We start from the raw sequence: 17,854 nt of genomic DNA on the forward strand, positions 1-17,854 counted from the left end.
CTATTGCAAGGGTTTAAGTGTTCTGTTGTGAATCACTAACTCCTTTACAATGTCTTAGCAGACATATGAACTGTTACTAATAGTTGATATTTATATAAGGCTTTAAGGTCCGCAAATCTCTGATTTGATCCTCATAATAACCCACTGAAGACGTTCAAAGTTATTGCTCTCATTTATAATTAAATAAACAGAATCAGAGAAGTGATTTTCCTATAATCATAAAATAATATTCAGGGTTTTTTGTTTTGTTTCTTGGCATTCTATCCCATAGTCTCCTAAGAAGACTGTCTAAAAAACATTTATTCAGTGTCTTCCTTATCATACACTCCTTTATATGGTATCAAAGGCACCTACATTCATTCCTTTTTTAGTAGGCTCCAAGATCCATGAGATCCCTATATCATTTATTTTTATGATCCTCACTAAAGTAGAAGACACCATGGCCACCAAGTATAGAATATAGTATAGAACAGCTAAGCATTGTGAATGGCACTCTAAGAAAAGAGAAAAGGCATTGTAGTAGAGTGGATTAAAAGCTGGGATCAAGTCTCATCTCTGACCCATGCTGGTTAAGACACTGGGCAAGTCACTAAATCTTTTGGTACACCATGCCACTCTCTAAGAAGACAAGCTGTTGGATGGAGGATTATCTGTCCTAGCATAGGGGATTTCCTCAATGGAATTAGCTCCATCAAGAAATGCAAAGTGTAGACTGGGAAAAAAATAATCAACTGCTGCAGAGTAAAAAAAAATGCAGAACCAGAAGAAGACAATGACTATTTAAAAAAGCAGCTATAAGTAGAGTAAAAGCAGTGATGAGATTACTTATTCCTGAGAACAGAGGATGAAACAGAACTCCCACTAAGTGATGGTAATTACGGCCAATAAATACTGTCCATCCAGATGGAGGCTCTCTTTTGGTTGATTATTGATTTTTTTTTGTAAATCAGAAAATAAGATTGGGAATGGATACTGGGAAGAGACTGTGGTAGAAAGAATAAAAAGCTTCAACAGGACTTAAAAAAAAATACAATAAAAAGTATGATCACACATAGAGATAGTGACCTTAAATATATGTCAAAAGAAAGCATTTTGTAGTCATTAGATAGCCACAATCTCACTACGTAATAATTTAGTTGATTATCACACAATTATAAAAATTACCTTATAAGGAGAGATATGAGTGTCTGAAGGAAAGGCTAACATTCCCATCACTTGTCGAACCTCATCCAACTGACTTCCTTCAGCTTGACTGAAGTGCTTTCTTGCATGTCTAAAAAACAATTTGGAATATATCAATCTATATTATTCATCTCAATGACTCTGAAATGAAAAATAAAAACATTTGTATAATCTGTATAAAAATGATTAGAAGAAGAAAGGCTTAGCTACAAATTCCTAGAGATTTAAAAAACCAAATTAACAGTAAAACATGCACACACATACACTAGACGTGAAGGGATAGATTATTTTAATATTAAGAGAATCTGTCACATATCTAAAGCTCCAAGCTCAAAAATAGTAATGTCATATTAAATTTATTTGCTCATTACTTATAACCTCTTATGGTAATACCTATAGAAAAACTGGTAAAAACAATCAAGAAATTAGCTATCTATTCTGTTAGATATAACAGTGGACATTTTCATGCAGGTCCAAATGCAAAAGTAGTCATTAAATAAATCCCTCCATTTATTAAAATGAAAACCAAGAATGAAATGAAGCAAGTATATAATACTTCATAAGGTATACTAGAGACCACATTTATTATTAGATACCAACTTACTCATTCACATTTTAGTTTTCCAATCATCTTTAAAAAAATTTTTTTTTTAAATCATGTTTTGTTTTGCTGGGGCAATTGGGGTTAAATGACTTGCCCAGGGTCACACAACTAGGAAGTTTTATCATGTTTTTATATTACAAAACTATAAGACCCTTCAGCTGCTAAATAGAAACAAATGAATTCACTTAAATTCACAAACATAATCCAAGACTAGGTATTCTTCACTCGTCCAAATGTTTTATTTTCATTTTTAAAAACATCACGATAATTTCCACTAGTTTTATTCCTCCTGCCTCTCCTAGAGAGTCATCCTATATATTTTAGAAGTAAAAAAAAAAAAAAAAAAAAAGATGGGGGAAAAAAATCAGCTTAATTGCTCAATATTTCAACAAAGTCTGAAAATGAGTGCAATGGAGCAACATACTTGCAGAGGTTGCATACCTCTGCAAAGGGGTGAGGATCAGTATTTTCTCACATTTCTTCAAATTTTGTTTGTGCTTTGAAATTGTGCAATATTCATTCATTCAGTTGTTCTTTTCATTTACACTGCTTCAGTCACCATGCATACCATTTCCTTAGCTTGCTTATTTCACTACATATCAGGCTCATGGACATCTTTCCAAACTTCTTTTTCATCCTATTCATCATTTTTTATAGCACAGTAACACATCATTACATTCATATATTAAATTAGTTGTCTGTCATTCCCTGATCAATGGACATCTACTTTGTTTCTAAATTTTTTTTTAACATAAAAAAGTTGTCCTAAAAATTTTGGTGTATATAGAGACTTTTTTCCAAGTAATGTCATTTTTGAAGTTATGTATATGGCTAATAATAGACTCTCTGGAGCAAAGTATAGGGACATTTTAGTCATTTTATTTGCATAATACTAACCTACTTTCTAAAATGACTACTGATTGAAAGCTCCATTAATAATGTACCAGTAAGCCTCATCTTTCTATAGTTCCCCCAATATTGAATATTCCCATTTTTGTCCTGTTTGCCAATTTGTAGGATGTTAGGTAAAACCTCAGGGTTCTTTTGATTTGCATTTTTCATAGAGTTTTTAATAGTTTGCAATTCTTCTTTTGACTGTTGAGTCATATCCTTTGAATGATCTACCTTAGAAGCTCTACAATTATGTCACTGGAGTGCAAGATCATATGGTTCCACAAAGTTACAAAGGTCTTAATTATAGTCCTGGTGGTAACCTGTGTCTGCTGCCTGAGAATCAATCTTTTTATGGACAGGAAGACACCACCAGTAGCTGGCTCCTATGTGAGAAATCCTTGGCCAGGGCAACCCATGAAACAAGGAAAAATATGAAATGTTTCTGACTTGAGTTACTTCCTTCTATTCCTACAGTGGCAAATTGTTAACAAAAAGGATAAACGCTACTAAGAAGCAGTGTTTTGGGCTGTTCTAAAAACATTAATTTAATTGTTGATACTTTAAATATATGATACTTGTTCAATGATGAACAAGTCTATGTATTACTAATGGAAATTTAAATCATATCCATATTGACATTGTTATATGAATAAAAACATTGGTGAAAATTAAGTTGCAGATAGATGGGAAGATAGTTTCAAGTTCTGCTTACAGAGGCATATAAAAGACTCGGTGAAGATGATTCTATTGGACATCCAAAGGCAACAAAAACATTTCATGGGATACTTGGTCATTCCATCTTGTGGTGTTCAAACTGGAAGAAGGAAAAGGCCACTAACACTGAGTTAGATATACACATCAGCATCAGAGAAAATGGAAAAATTCTATGAAAGAACTGGAAAAATTCAAGTAAAATCAGCATACACTTCAAGATAATAAAAAGTATATGATTTCAAATCAGGAAACAAAAAAAGCCAGTTTTTCAGACAAAATAGATGCCTCTCATCCATAATGGATTACTGTCTTCAAGAAGAGAAACCTAATTCTTTTCTGTTAAATGGTAAGTAAGCTACAAGAGGGCAAAGGATATGGACTATATGTTGCAGTTAACTCTTCAAAGAGGACTTGTTTAACTCTTCTTAAAGGGTTACTCTGAGGAGGATTTGTTTCTTTTTTTTGGAAGTCTCTGGATGTCAAAACAAAATGATTTTTTAAGAAAATGTTAAGAAATTACAATGAATGACCTCTCCCAAAGTGAAACTGAATATGTTGAAAATAGTTGGTTACAGTTGAGAAAGTCCTTTCTAAATTATCTGGCTGTGTACTGTAGGACCAAGGATTTGTTAGAGCAGAACAAAATAAAGGAAAAAGATGATATGATATGATATGCAAACAAAACATGATTCAAATTCTAACCTGACATGTTTAAATAAGCCACTGATGTCGAAAAATAAGAAACAAATAAAGTAACATATAACACCATAGGCTATAACCATTTCATATATACATGAGTATGTGCCCACACACTGAGCCACACACACATATTTAAAAAATACAAAGTAACTAGTATAACAAAGGACTCAAAGATCTTAGAACCACTTCAATTAGTAAATACTTAAATCTCCTGGCTAAGCAGAAGGATATGACAGAACATAAACTCATTATAAAAACCTTTAAGCTAGGAGGCAGAAGAAAAATTAACAGTTTACACATAAAACAATGGGGAACAATGGAAAAGGAAAGGAAGGTTAAAGATGAAATTGGGAGGAGAAAGACAAAAACTGGAAATAATCTGACATTTTATCAACTATTTTCCTTTTTAAGTGTCAGTGAAGTCACCAAATTAGGCCTCTAACATCTCAGCTCATGACATGCTGCAAGAAGGAATAAGAAAACTAAAGAGGACAAAGAAGGAAGAATAGCTGGCTCAAAATAAACACAGAGGAGATGTGTGTTGGAGCTAAGCAATTTTGGGAGTCTTTAAAAAAGCAATTCTCAAGAGATACGTTAAAGGAAAAATGTCATTTGAAAAAAAGTCACACGAGTATTTTTCTTTCCCTAAAAGTCTAGATAAATGCTGACCTCTAGGTCTATTGACTTAGTTCTACACAATATTTATGACAATTTTCTTCTATACATATGTCAAGGATATCCTTGACAAAAGGGATCAGGCAGGCTTTCTAAGTAACATTCTATGGTGGACTATATTTATAAACTCAGAACTGACAGAAAAATACAGAAAATCCAAGAGCCCAATGTTTGTTGATTATAAAAACCACTTTGGCAAGCTCTCCTCAAACAAAATAATTCTCACATGTTAGAACTACACAAAATTCCTTGACGATTACATGCAGTAATTGAGACCCCTTCATTAATGACTGATAAATACCATCATGAGATGTGAAACAGGGGAAATGTATACATGAGAGATGATGTCAAATTCCAAAACACTGGAGATTCTCCAAAATGAGATTCACAATCACTTAAAGAGTTCAGCTAAGAAATACACAGAGAAAAAAAATAAATGAATGACATACATATTATCTAGATTATGGCATATGATTGAATGGACATTTGCTTGATTGTATCTAACAAATATATCTATCTTGGACAGATATGACAGGTGGCTGAGAAATAAATAGGAAGAAGGTAGTAGACTGGAATGCATTTGGGATACTGCAATCAATGATGCTGAGTCACTACCTAAAACAAGTACTTGGTTTTTTTCTTTCTTTTTTTTTAAACATTAATATACTTTCAGTGATAGGTACAATCATAAAGAATCAAAGTATTTAAGTGTCAATTTAGTGTCACTAAAAAGCTAATGAAGAGAAGAAAGTTGGGCATGAAGTAGGGGCAGCATATCGCTAATAATAAATTCTATACAAGAGTGGGATAAGAACTTTTTGTTGAAAGAGGAGTTGGATCAGTCACATAGCGAAAGTAAGGAATATGGCCGACGTGATCACATATTTGAAAAAGGGGCAAATACATAGTACTTATAGTTTCAGAGTGTTAGGGAGATTGGAGCTGTAATGATAAGCTAGATATATTTCAGATTGAGTGAATAGTAATGAATTAGGTACCAACCACCAGGAGAATCCAATAACCCATTTTCCACTATCTCTCCTGTTCCCCATTACTTGAGCAATGAATCTATGCCCACATTAATGAGCTCCTTCAGTACCCTTTGAGGCAAACCATCTGAACTTGAAGATTAGACTATTTCTAGTAGTTCTTATTTACTTTTCTCTAGATACAGCATTGGACTTAAGACCATCGCTCAGATCTGACCATAGATACTTACTATATTCCTGAGCAATTTACTGAACTACTACCTCAGTTTTCCCCTTTGTAAAATGCAGACAGACCACCTTCCATGGTCATTGTAAGCAAAAAAAAAAAAAAAAAAAAGATATAAGTAAAGTGATTTATAAACCTCAAAGTGCTTCACACATGCTGTTATGATTATGATTCTTTTCTTTCTTGAGTTAATTCAATTCTGTCTTAAGGATATGAGTCCTACTCTTCACATTTTAAAATTTATTCTACTTGAGTGAGAAGATAGAAATAAAATAGGAATGGGATTATTTTGTGTTCTGATTTCATTGAACATACTACATTTCTCAAACGGAAACCTTTTCTTTTTTGTACACATTCTTGTTCAGAATTTAGCTGGGGAAAAAAAATCTCACTTCATTCCTAATTTGGCCTTTTTTGATATTACTAATTGCTACTTCTTTGTATTTATATTCTTGGTTCTAAATCTCATTTACAGATGGTCTTTTAAAATGGAAGGATTTTATATCAAAATTATATAACATACAAGAATACATTTAAATAGGAATGTAAAATCTGTCTATATCCAATGGAACTATGTTAAACTGAATGAGAAATCTGGCAATTTCAAATATCAGGTGGCCTTTGTAAGGAGACAGATGTGTCTTGATAGCAGGTCTAAGACTGACATCCAGGGGAAAAGAGTATTCTAAAATTTAGGGGCTCTTGAATGAGAAACCTTTCACTCTTGAACCAGTCTAGATTTTAAAGTCATTTTTTGAATTAAATTGATTATAAATAAAGTAATGGAATATTATGTAGCCCTTGATTTTTAGAAGAATAAAATCTTTCAGAGCCTTTGAAGACAAGGATCAAAGTTTTTAAAATGTTTGACTCTTGTCCTGTCAAAATTTGGACGAGAGACTCTATATGGAAGTTTCAATTTGTCAAAGTTATGGCACTATTTCATAACACATTTCTATTACTGACAGAATGGTATTTATTGATAAAATTTTTAAAGGATATACTTCTACTTATGTCCAATACTTCAATCATAGTTCTGCCACTTGACTTAGAAAAGCTATTTTACATGGAACTTGATACATACTAAAATTAGGTCAAATATTACCAATAACTTCAGATGGTCAATACCAGATTTGTTATAGGACAAAGGAACAATCTGTGTGTCAGAGTTTGTACCAAAGGTGCTGGCCAAATGTGGATCGCTACAAAGTCTGGGAGAAATAAATTTTGACCCTCAAAGTTCAGAAGACCACAGGCACATAGGAAAGATGAGGAGGGCTTTTGCTATGCAAATATGCCTCTGTGACTGTGGGAAGGGAATCATTAATGCTAGCCTATTAGAACTCCCCTTTCTCCTTTGCGGTCCCTTTTGTTTCCTTCACTTTTTATATCCTTCATTCTTCCAGCAATAGTTCATATTTTTATAATACTTTATGATTTACAAAACATTTTCTTCACAAGTATGTGAGGTAGGGGGAGGCAGGTAATTAAAGCACAAGGAAATTGAGTGACAAAGAGCTAGGGAGTATCAGAGCTAGAACTTGGGCTAGTCCAATGCTCTTGCCACTATGCCATGTTGCCTTTCTACAAGTTCCATCTGCTCTTATACCTAAAATCAATGAGAGACATTCCTAAGGTCAGCTTATGTAACTTCTCAATGACAAGCAAAAGCAGTGGTCCTCCCTCATATTGGCTGTGAAGAGATACAAAGGACTCTTCATTCTGGTCTCATTTTGCTACTGAGAAGAGCAAGATCATCAAGAAATCTTAAAGAGTTTAGTTCTTCAAGTCTGGACCTGATTAGTTTTATACCCCAAAAGGAAACTCAAGCTAGCAACTTGATTTCAGTCTTTGTTTAGTTTAATTTCAAAACCTATTAAGAGCCATACTAAGAACAATGAAAATCCCTGTAAAACAAAGGAAGATTCCCAAAGGATTAGGATTATTGAATAACACAAGATCTGGCAGCCTCTACTAAAAAGAAGGAGAGATTTTGGAATAAAGTTTTCCAAGCAAAGAGGTTTAAAACCAAGAAAAACTCTATGAAGTTGTATATAATTTTACAGGGGAAAAATGGACCTTCAATGGAATAGAAGACTTTTAAAAGCATTCTTTGGAGAATGGCTGAATAAATTGTGGTATATGAATGTTATGGAATATTATTGTTCTGTAGGAAATAACCAGCAGGACGATTTCAGAAAGGCCTGGAGAGACTTACATGAACTGATGCTGAGCAGGACCAGGAGATCATTATATACTTCAACAACAATACTATATGATGATCAGTTCTGATGGACGTGGCTCTCTTCAACAGTGAGATGAACCAAATCAGTTCCAATAGAATAGTAATGAAATGAACCAGCTACACCCAGCGAAAGAACTCTGGGACATGACTATGAGCCACTACATAGAATTCCCCATCCCTCTATTTTTGTCCACTTGCATTTTTGATTTCCTTCATAGGCTAATAGTACACTAGTCCAATTCTATTTGTACAGCAAAATAACTGTTTGGACATGTATAAGTATATTGTATTTAACTTATACTTCAACATATTTAACATGTATTGGTAAACCTGCTATCTGGGGGAAGGAGGGAGAAAAGTTAGAACAAAAAGTCTTACATTTGTCAATGCTGAAAAATCACCCATGCATATATCTTGTAAATAAAAAGCTATTAAAAAAAAAACAGCATTCTTGATGAAAAGATCAAGGTAGAATAAAATTCTAAAATACAAACAGGAGACAAGAGAAACTTAGAGAAATTTATTTAAGAAACTAGAAGGGACTATATAATGTTAAAGGGCTAATATTCTAATAAGAAAAGAAACAAATGTTGCTTTAGAACTTTAATGTCTTCAAAAGATATTGAGAGAGTTAAGAAAAACAGGATATGATGGTGTCATTAGTTCTAATGTATTTTCAAAATTTAAAAGGGCTAGCTAAATGTCAGTTTATTATTATTATTATTATTATCATCATTGCATAATTCTTTTTTTCTCTGGCTTTCATTCCTACTATTTAAGTACAACAGCTCTCTTTAATTCATCAAGATGTTTCTTCCTGTATCCAGTAATGTGTTTCTTTTCCTACCTGACTGACCACCCTTTTTAGTCTTCTTTGAAGGATAATCATGCATATCTCAGTCTCTGCATTGGGGTGTCTCCCAAGACTTTGTCCTGGGTCCCTTCTTTTTCTCTCCCTATACTCTCTTAGTGAGTTCATTTATTTTCATGGATCCACCTCTCATTTACATGCAGACAACTTCCAAATCTATATTTCCAATTCAAGTTTGCCAAATTTACATATTAATTTGCCTTCTGCCTGTCATTGCCATGGGATGTCCCACAGTATCTCAAATTTAGCATATCCAAAACAGCACCCATTCTTATTCTCCACCCTTTTTGCCCTTTTCCCAAATGCCCCTATTTCTTGCAAGGATACCACCTTCCAGTCTCTCACATATACAACCTTGGAGTTCTTCACTTCTCATTCTCCCTGATCCCACATCATCAAATCAGTAACTAAACCTTATTTCTATCTCTACAACTTCTCTCCTATTTGTCCTTTTTCTTCTTACTTAGGCTTTTCCCACCTCTTACTCAGGCTGGGAAAACAGCTATGTTGTCTTTCTGTCAGCTCCTTGACTGTCCTAAAGCACAAGTTTGTCCGTCTAAGTTCCCTGTACAAGAATCGACAGTGATTTCCTACTGTGTCTCTAGGATAAAAGACAAACACCTTTACTTGATATTTAAACTCCTTCATACTCTGGCTCAAATATCTCTTTCCCAGGCTGATTAAATGTATTCTACTTTAGAACCAATTTGCCTCCTTATTGTTTTTCATACACAACAAATAATTTCTTTTCTTCAAGCTCCTGGACCCGAACAGCTCTCCCTACTCCTCCTGGTTTCCCAGAGCCCATAATTTTCTTTAAAGCACAATTCAAGTTCCATCTCATCCCTCCCCCAAAGTGTTAGTGAAGACTCCTTTCTCTGAAATTACATTGTATTTAGTACTTTATACAGATTTTATTTCTACTCACGTATGAACAGTCCCTCCTAAGAAAATGTAGGCTCTTTTAGGGCAAGGACTACTTTCTTTTTGTCCCCATAACTCTTGAACAATGTTTGATGCATCAAATGAGACATTTAGTTAATGCTTGCTGAACTGCATTATTATTATTATTACTATCAAAACAAACCCTATTTAGGATAATATCACCTCATGCCTGGGTTTGAGACATTTCCTGTCCCTTATTTCTTCTCTTGCAAGTTTATGCTACAGATAACCAAGAGAATTTGCACTGTCACTCTTTTCAACAATCTCAGTGGTTTGTTAGTATCCAATATGTCAAGTTCAAATCAAGTAGTTTAGCTTTAAATGACCTCCATAATGAGGAACCTCTTATCTTATTCCTTTCTTTCCTCACTTCCCCCCTATGTAGACAACCATTTCCCCTCTGTGCCTCTCCAAAGGTTACAAATATGAAACTTATGTTTTTTTAATCATGGGGAAGATGTAGATCTTTCTTGATTATAAAATTTATATACCAATGCAATCTCTTTTTAATAACCAGTTTATGTCCCTAATTAGCCTCCTTCAAAAAAAAAAGGTTGAAAAGGTTGTAGTTTATGATTGTAATGGAATATTACTGTGCTATAAGAAATGATAAATAGGATGATTTCAGAAAAACCAGAAAGGTTTTACATGAATTGATACAAAGTGAAGTGAACAGGACCAGAAGAATATTGTATACAGTAACAGCAATATTGCATAATGAAAAACTGTGAATGATTTAGCTATTCTCAGCAATGCAATATAATGATCCAAGATAATCTCAAAGGAGTCACGAAGATAGCATGAAAAATGTTATCTGCCTCCAAAGAAAAGAACTGATGTCTGAATACACACTAAAAGCTAGCTTCCCTTTCTTCCTTTCTTTCTACACAAAATGACTAATATGGAGATGTTTTACATGACTACACATGTAAAATCTGTATCAGATTGCTTACAGGCTCAGGCAGGGATGGATAGAACTTGGAACTTGTCATCTCAAGGTTTGCCACATGAATGAAAGGTGATACAAGTTTCAACAATAATATTGAAAGACAATCTATACAAAAGAGTTGCAATCTGTACCACTAGAGAAAATTCAAAGCCAATAAAATTATAGGTCCATGATGAATTAGAATTAGTAGCTCTTATTAAAAAGACCATCTTAAGCAGAATTAAGGTAGCTTATAATTTTTGTATGACTGGGAAAGTTGGCCTTTGCTGTGTCCCTCATTTATGGAAGATGCTGTTTTCCAGATATGAGATATATTCCTCCAGATTTTGAGGGGAAATGTACACTAATCTGTAGGGATTTATAATAGGGTAGCTGCAAAAATCGGCTAGTCTCTTATATGCCTACTCTCTATGTTACTTTAAAATACTAATCTAAGAAGTATCACTCTGTTCTAAAATCAGTTATCAAGGGCCTGGGAAGCAGGGGAGAAGGAAAAATGAATATTCCCTTTCTTAATATAGTGGGAAGGCTACCTGGTTGTCTGTACACTGAGATTCAATTTGTCTAATTCTCTTGAAGGACTCTTAGGAACAATGAAGGTTCTACTTTTAATATGTGAACATGGTGAGGTTTTTTTTTTTTTTGGACAAGATCAAGTAATATGGATCCCAAATATCTGGTGTCTGTATTCGTTTGTAGATGAGTTTATAAGAAATGTAACAACTGTCAGTAGGTTGGTGAGTCAGGCCTACCTAGCTCTTTCTAAGGTATGTTGAGATGACTAAAATATAGTTAATAATACTTGAAGATTAAGAAATGGAGTAGAGAGAGAAATAGTATTAGAAGGCACAAAAAGAGCTTATTGGCATTGGCTATTTCAGAATATGTCAATGAATCTTGACAGAAGGGGAAATGAATTGGCTAGAAAAAACAAAGTAGAAATCTGGCAAAAAAAAAAAAAAAAAAAATTGAAAAAGCCTTAGACTTGGAAACTAGAGAACCTGAGTTCAAGACCCAAGTCTCATATGCATTACCTACAGGGCCTTGAGCAAGTAATTGCTTATCTCTGAGGCTCAGGTTCTTTGCCTATAAAATGAGGTAGTTAGATGCTTATCCGGTAAATCTTATCAGACATTTGCTTAAAAATAGATGGGAGCTAGAGAAAGAAGGGAGTCCTACCAAATGTGTCTCTCTCCTTCTAAAACTGCTCCACTTTAAGTATCTATTAAATGCCTACTATATATCAAGCACTGCACAAGTATAAAGAATGAAACAATCCCTAATTGGAAGAAGAACATAGCTCTATGAGGGATACAACAAGCATATATTAAAATTACACAAAGCATTACATTAAAAAAAAAAATTACCCAGTTATATCACATACATGAAAATGACTCAGTAACTTGGTAAATTCCAGACTTGTTAGAAAGAGGTTAAAAGTTATTTACAGAGAATGCTGGCTATTTGTCCAAGACAAAATGACAAATATAAATTATTTTGACCATGATGACCTAATCAATGTCCTATCTTTGAGCATTATGAATTATATACCACATCCAGAAAACTATAGGAGATGTATTTATCATTAAAATTGATACTGGGGAAAGATAGATGGCTAATCTGGGGGGAAAAAAAAGGAAATGTCAACAATGACATTCTGTTCAATTCAATTAAACTGGACAAATATTATTTATGAAATGACTACTATGTGTAAGGTACTAAATTGGCTGCTGGGGGTACAAAGACAAAATTTAGACTTTTACCTTCAAATAACTTATGATCTATTTGGGGAAAAGGCATAAAAAAATGTATACAGAAAAATAGAAGAGACTACCAACCTTTGGGGGAGGAGGGAACAACTGGACATTAGGAAAGGTTTCACCCAGAATAAGAACCTGAGTGGAACACGGAGAAAGGCAAGGATGCAAAGAGGGAGGATAAGGAGAGAATACATTCTAGATACAGGGGGACAGTCTGTACAAAGGCAAATAAGGGGGCAAGAGATGGAATGTTGAATTTTAGGAATGGTTAGTAGTCAATTTGGCTAAGTCTTAAGGTGTAAAAAAGAGATAAATAGGAAATCAATCTGGAAAGGTATGTAGGTGAAAATCCTCTTAGTGGAGGGGAGGGAGGAGTTAAATGCCATAATAAGGAACTTGAAGCAATTTATGAGCCGCTGAGAATTTATAATCAGGAAAGTGACATGTTTGGACCTGGGTTTTAAGAATACTAATTTGGCAGCTGTATGAAAGATGGATTAAAGAGGGAACAGTCCAGAAGCAGAGAAATCATCACTTAGGAAGATACTGCAATGGTTCAAGTAAGAGGTGATGAAGCCTAAATTAGGGGAGGAGCTGTGTGAGGAAAGAGAACAGGAGACAGACAGCACTGCCGTGTTGCTTTAAATCAGGCAAAGTATGCTATGTATATTGTCTCATTGGAGAAGCTGTTGAGATAAAATTGACAATGGGTATCTGACTGAGTGTTGCAAGGGGGAGGGGAAAGGAATGGTAAGAAAGATGACAGAATTTAAGGAGGATTTCAAAGGTTTGAACCTTTTGCTTTAACTGGCTGAATCCGAGTCACTGATGGTAGGAACCCAGTCAGAGTGCCAATCAGACAGCTGCTAATGTGGAAGTTCAGTAGAGAAACTAGGGTTGCATAGAACTTTTAGAGTCACATGGGTAAAGATAAATGAACCCAGGAACAAATGAACTCACCAAGAGAAAAAAAAATACAAAAAAAAAAAAAAAAAAAAAAAAAAAAAAAAAAATCCCAGAACAGAAAAACTAGTCTATTGCGGTCTATACCTGAAGTCTTTCCAATTGGTAGGAACTTTTAGAACCTGAACAATATTGACACAGCCTGAAAGAATGCAGAGTCCTCTCCAGAGCACAAGGAAGACAATGAAAGAGGAGCTGAATAGATAGGAATGAATTAGAATGGAAAGGGGGACATCAATTTCAACTGAGTTTTCACTTTTTTTTGTCTATATCCCAACTTTAACATTAAACACATAATTTCTATAAATTCTTAAAGCTTGTACTTTCAAAGCTGCCCTTAGAAAGAACTGAAGAGCCACTCAATAAGCACATATCATGCTTTTAAAAGCGTCAGATATTTAAACATTGTTATTAAATAAGATATATTTTTAAAGCTCACATCAATTGTAGCCTAAAAGCAACATGTCACTTTGGAGGTTCTCACTAGGCAGCAAGCAAAGCTTTCAAACTTATTTAAACACCAGCTGCGTTTCCACAAAATGTCAGCTCTCCCAGTTCCACTCATACAGGAAACTACTTGGTAAACAGCCTCTTTTTCTGCTTCCTAATGGATGCCTGACCTATTTACTGCACCATGGACACAATTCTGAAAGAATCCTGCTGCAGGCACTTAACACAAGCAAGCTAATAAAAACAAGAGGAGATCTGGACTGGCTAATAGCACTGAGAAATTTATACACCTGGTCAAAAAAACCAAACAACACTTCTTCCTCTTCTCTCTCAGACCTTGATAAACCACAAAAGTAATTTTTTAAAGCATTGCATGGTCATGAAAACATTTTTAAAACACATAAAATGATAATATGCTACTTAACTATTATGCGAATTATTGCATTTCTGAAACATTATTTCTTTTAGAATAGTAAGACTAGTGAAGAAATACTGAATATATCCTGTACTATAGAATCAGTGGATTATTTCTGTCAAAAATACAGTTAGGCAAAAAAAGAGGTAGTTTTCAATTTGTGGAAGTAAAATAACTAAGTGAAGTACCAATACTGTTAGCACTTGAAGAAACAGAAAGATTTTAATTTTTAGATACTTATGTGAAACCCCCCAATCAACCATTCAATTAGTTTGGAGACTTTAGAAAAGTACAAAATGGTCGATGGTATCGCCAAATTAAACATTCTATTTCAAATCTCCCTTTTATTCAGGCCCAGAATGATCACAAGCAAATCTGATATGCCTCACCTTTCTCCTTCCTTCCTGAAATGATACTGTTCAAATAATTCTTTGATATTAATACTTTGTTTATATTTTTTTAGTTAATATCTCCTTAACAATGCCTACTAATTCAAATAAGGAATTCTGCTCTTCTAATATGAAACATTTTTATGTTCCTCATTCTCCCATTTACTCATTAGCTTCTCCGCTTTGAAAAACTCATGGAATGTCAGAGCTGGAAGGGTCCCTAAAGCTTGTGATGAGGAAATTAAGGAATTGAGACATGAAGTTACTTATTAGCTATACTTATAGAGAGGAAATAGAAGAGCTGAGGTTTTATTATCCCCTTTGCTTTTGCTCCAATACTATGTGGAATCTTCTGATGCTCCTTCAATAAATATTATAAAATCACCTCTTTTTCATACTATCTCTAATCTTATTTGAGTAATTATTATCACAATCAATTTGTGAATATTACTTAATTTGGGGAAAAATCTATTCTTTTCAAAATTCTGGTCCCCATTTCACCTGGGAAACATTACCTGAAAACTGACATACAGGCAAAGAATGCTACAATGCATACAATGGGGGATATCTGCCTTTCACTGGCTATACAGACCAGTGCAAATTATCATTTCAAGTGACAACAAAGAGATGATGGAGGGAGATGTGGAAAAGCAAAAGGGTAGGCTTGAAAATGGGAACCCTTCTTCCTTCCTGTCTTCAGAAAAAGCCCTTTTGGCTAATGACATCCTCCTCTGCCCACTGACTGTAAGCAGCATTCTATGAGGCAGGGCCAACTTTAGTACTGCTCAAATTAGATGAGAAACTGGCACTTAGACAACAGTTCCACTTTTCTCTCCTTTTTGGCCCTTCTCACGCTCCCACTAGTTCATTCATTACTGGCTTCAAGTTCAATCAGGATACTTTAAAACTAGATTTCTTATTTGTTGTAGGAAACAGGGAGGAACTAGACTTTGGATCCTGTCATATTTGTTATCAACAGCGACAAGGATGTGAGTCCATAGGCAGTCAGATTTCACTTTGTATAGTCACAGAATGATTCATGGACATGTCCCCCTAGTATCCTAGCTAAACTTTCTCTGCCATTTCATCTGTTAATCTTAACTGTTATACTTAAGGCCATGTAATGTGGAGAAAGGAATTTTGAATTTGGAAGCTAAAAACCTGGGTTCAAATCTTATCTTCATTACTTAAATTTGGATTGGTCTCAGGGGGAAAAATTGAGTCCCCAAAAGACTAGCAATGAAATAAAGATGCTGGCCTAGATGATGTCAATTCCTTTGAATTATCCCTATAATCTCATGAATTTTTTTTAAAGGAAGATCAATTTGAATTTCATGCTTTATTATGTGTGTACATGCATCATTGTGTATAGAGATATGAAACTCACAATTACTAGCTATTTTTGTTCAACATCATAAAGTGTAACCACCACAAGCTCTTTGATGTTAAATAGAATTTATTTTTATAAAATTCTCCTTTGAACATAAAATTTTTTAAACTTAGTAACTTAAAGGCAGAAACTTTACAATTGTATAATGTGCACATATATGACATACATAAATACATACACTATATATTTGTATATTCACAGGCACTTACTACTCATAGCTGTTTTGCTCACTGCAAGGGACATACTTTATTTAGTCCCTGATGCCCCTTTTCTACATTACTTAAAAACCTAGCCTCTACCATTATTCTTTTTTCACTCTTACATTCCTCTTTCCTAAACATGGCTTCATACTGCCTAGGAAAATAGTGAAAGAGAATATACTTCAGAAGCCAAAAAGAACAATGCATTATAAGGCAATGAATCTACATGGCAAAAGAGCCGTCCTCAAATGATGTTTACAGCATATTCCAGAAGAGGAAGAACTAAACAGTTAAAGATGAAAAGACTTTTTTCATAATATTTGAGAAGCATACAACATTTTTAAAGGTGTCACAACTTTTCCCACTCCAAATTCGAGCTACATTTCACAACAGAAAACACACTTAGGTTCTCTTCTTCTTTTAGAGAGAAAAGATAGCTAAGATCCTAGCGAAAAATGACTTTAATATTAAAGGTAAAGGAATTATGGATCACATAAGTGTGGTATCTGATATGTTGATGCAAGTACTACTGAAAGAATACATGTTCAGTGAGGTGAAGATGGTGTAAGCGTGCTCTTGTCAAGAGAAGGAATGCAGAGATGCCATTCTCACCTTTAAGCACCCTTTCAGTCCCAAGATCTTGGAAGCTTCCAAAAACATCTTAACTAGAATTCTGTTTAAATGGCAGTAATTAAAAAAAAAAAAGTAGTTCCTTTAATAGAATTCTTCATTATGGTTTCAAACCTGCTACTTCACTAAATTTTTCTGATTTCCCACTTCAAGGCATCTGTTTTTAGATGACTAGTCCTGGTTGATCTGTATTCTCCGTCTCCCCCCATCTCCCTTTCTCCATTCCAGCTTTTGCTCTAGTCATTCACAGTCACTCTTATGTTAATTGAACTAAAGTTCTTATTCAAACTAGTTAATGATGTGTTGTGCTATTTACTGGCCAAGAATTCTCTCTCCTTTAAATAAAGAGTGAATACTTTTATATAAGTAGCTTTCAACTATATAAAAGCCTAATCTTCAGTGCTCTTCAGCACAGTACTTTTCATCTGCTCTCTTCTTTTGTTGACCTTCCAGCACTTAGTAGAGTTTGGCACATAGTAGGTGATTAATGGGTGTTTATTGGTTGATTGTTCTGTTGGGGTTTGCTTCCTTCTCTAGCTCCACTGAAAGTTCAGCTCAGGTCATGCCATCTTTAAGATGTCTTTCCTGTTCCCCTTCCTTATCAATGATTTTTTTTTTCCTTAAGTGTCATCTAGTCAGTACTGTACAGGAGCCTGATTTAGTA

The 17,854-nt window shown here is 34.3% G+C and overlaps 1 protein-coding gene across 4 annotated transcripts in view; it reads right to left on the reverse strand.

The window, feature by feature from the left end:
* Positions 1-17,854, reverse strand: part of MAEA (macrophage erythroblast attacher) — a 142,797-nt gene that overhangs the window by 15,445 nt on the left and 109,498 nt on the right. For all 4 annotated transcript variants that reach the window (XM_012552408.3, XM_003773451.4, XM_031943995.1 and 1 more), the window contains one exon: positions 1,165-1,273. In XM_012552408.3, the coding sequence (XP_012407862.1) occupies positions 1,165-1,273 (109 nt within the window). The remainder of the gene's footprint in view (positions 1-1,164; positions 1,274-17,854) is intronic.

Source organism: Sarcophilus harrisii, chromosome 6 (genome assembly GCF_902635505.1).
Source record: "Sarcophilus harrisii chromosome 6, mSarHar1.11, whole genome shotgun sequence".
NCBI classification, from domain to species: Eukaryota; Metazoa; Chordata; class Mammalia; order Dasyuromorphia; family Dasyuridae; genus Sarcophilus; species Sarcophilus harrisii.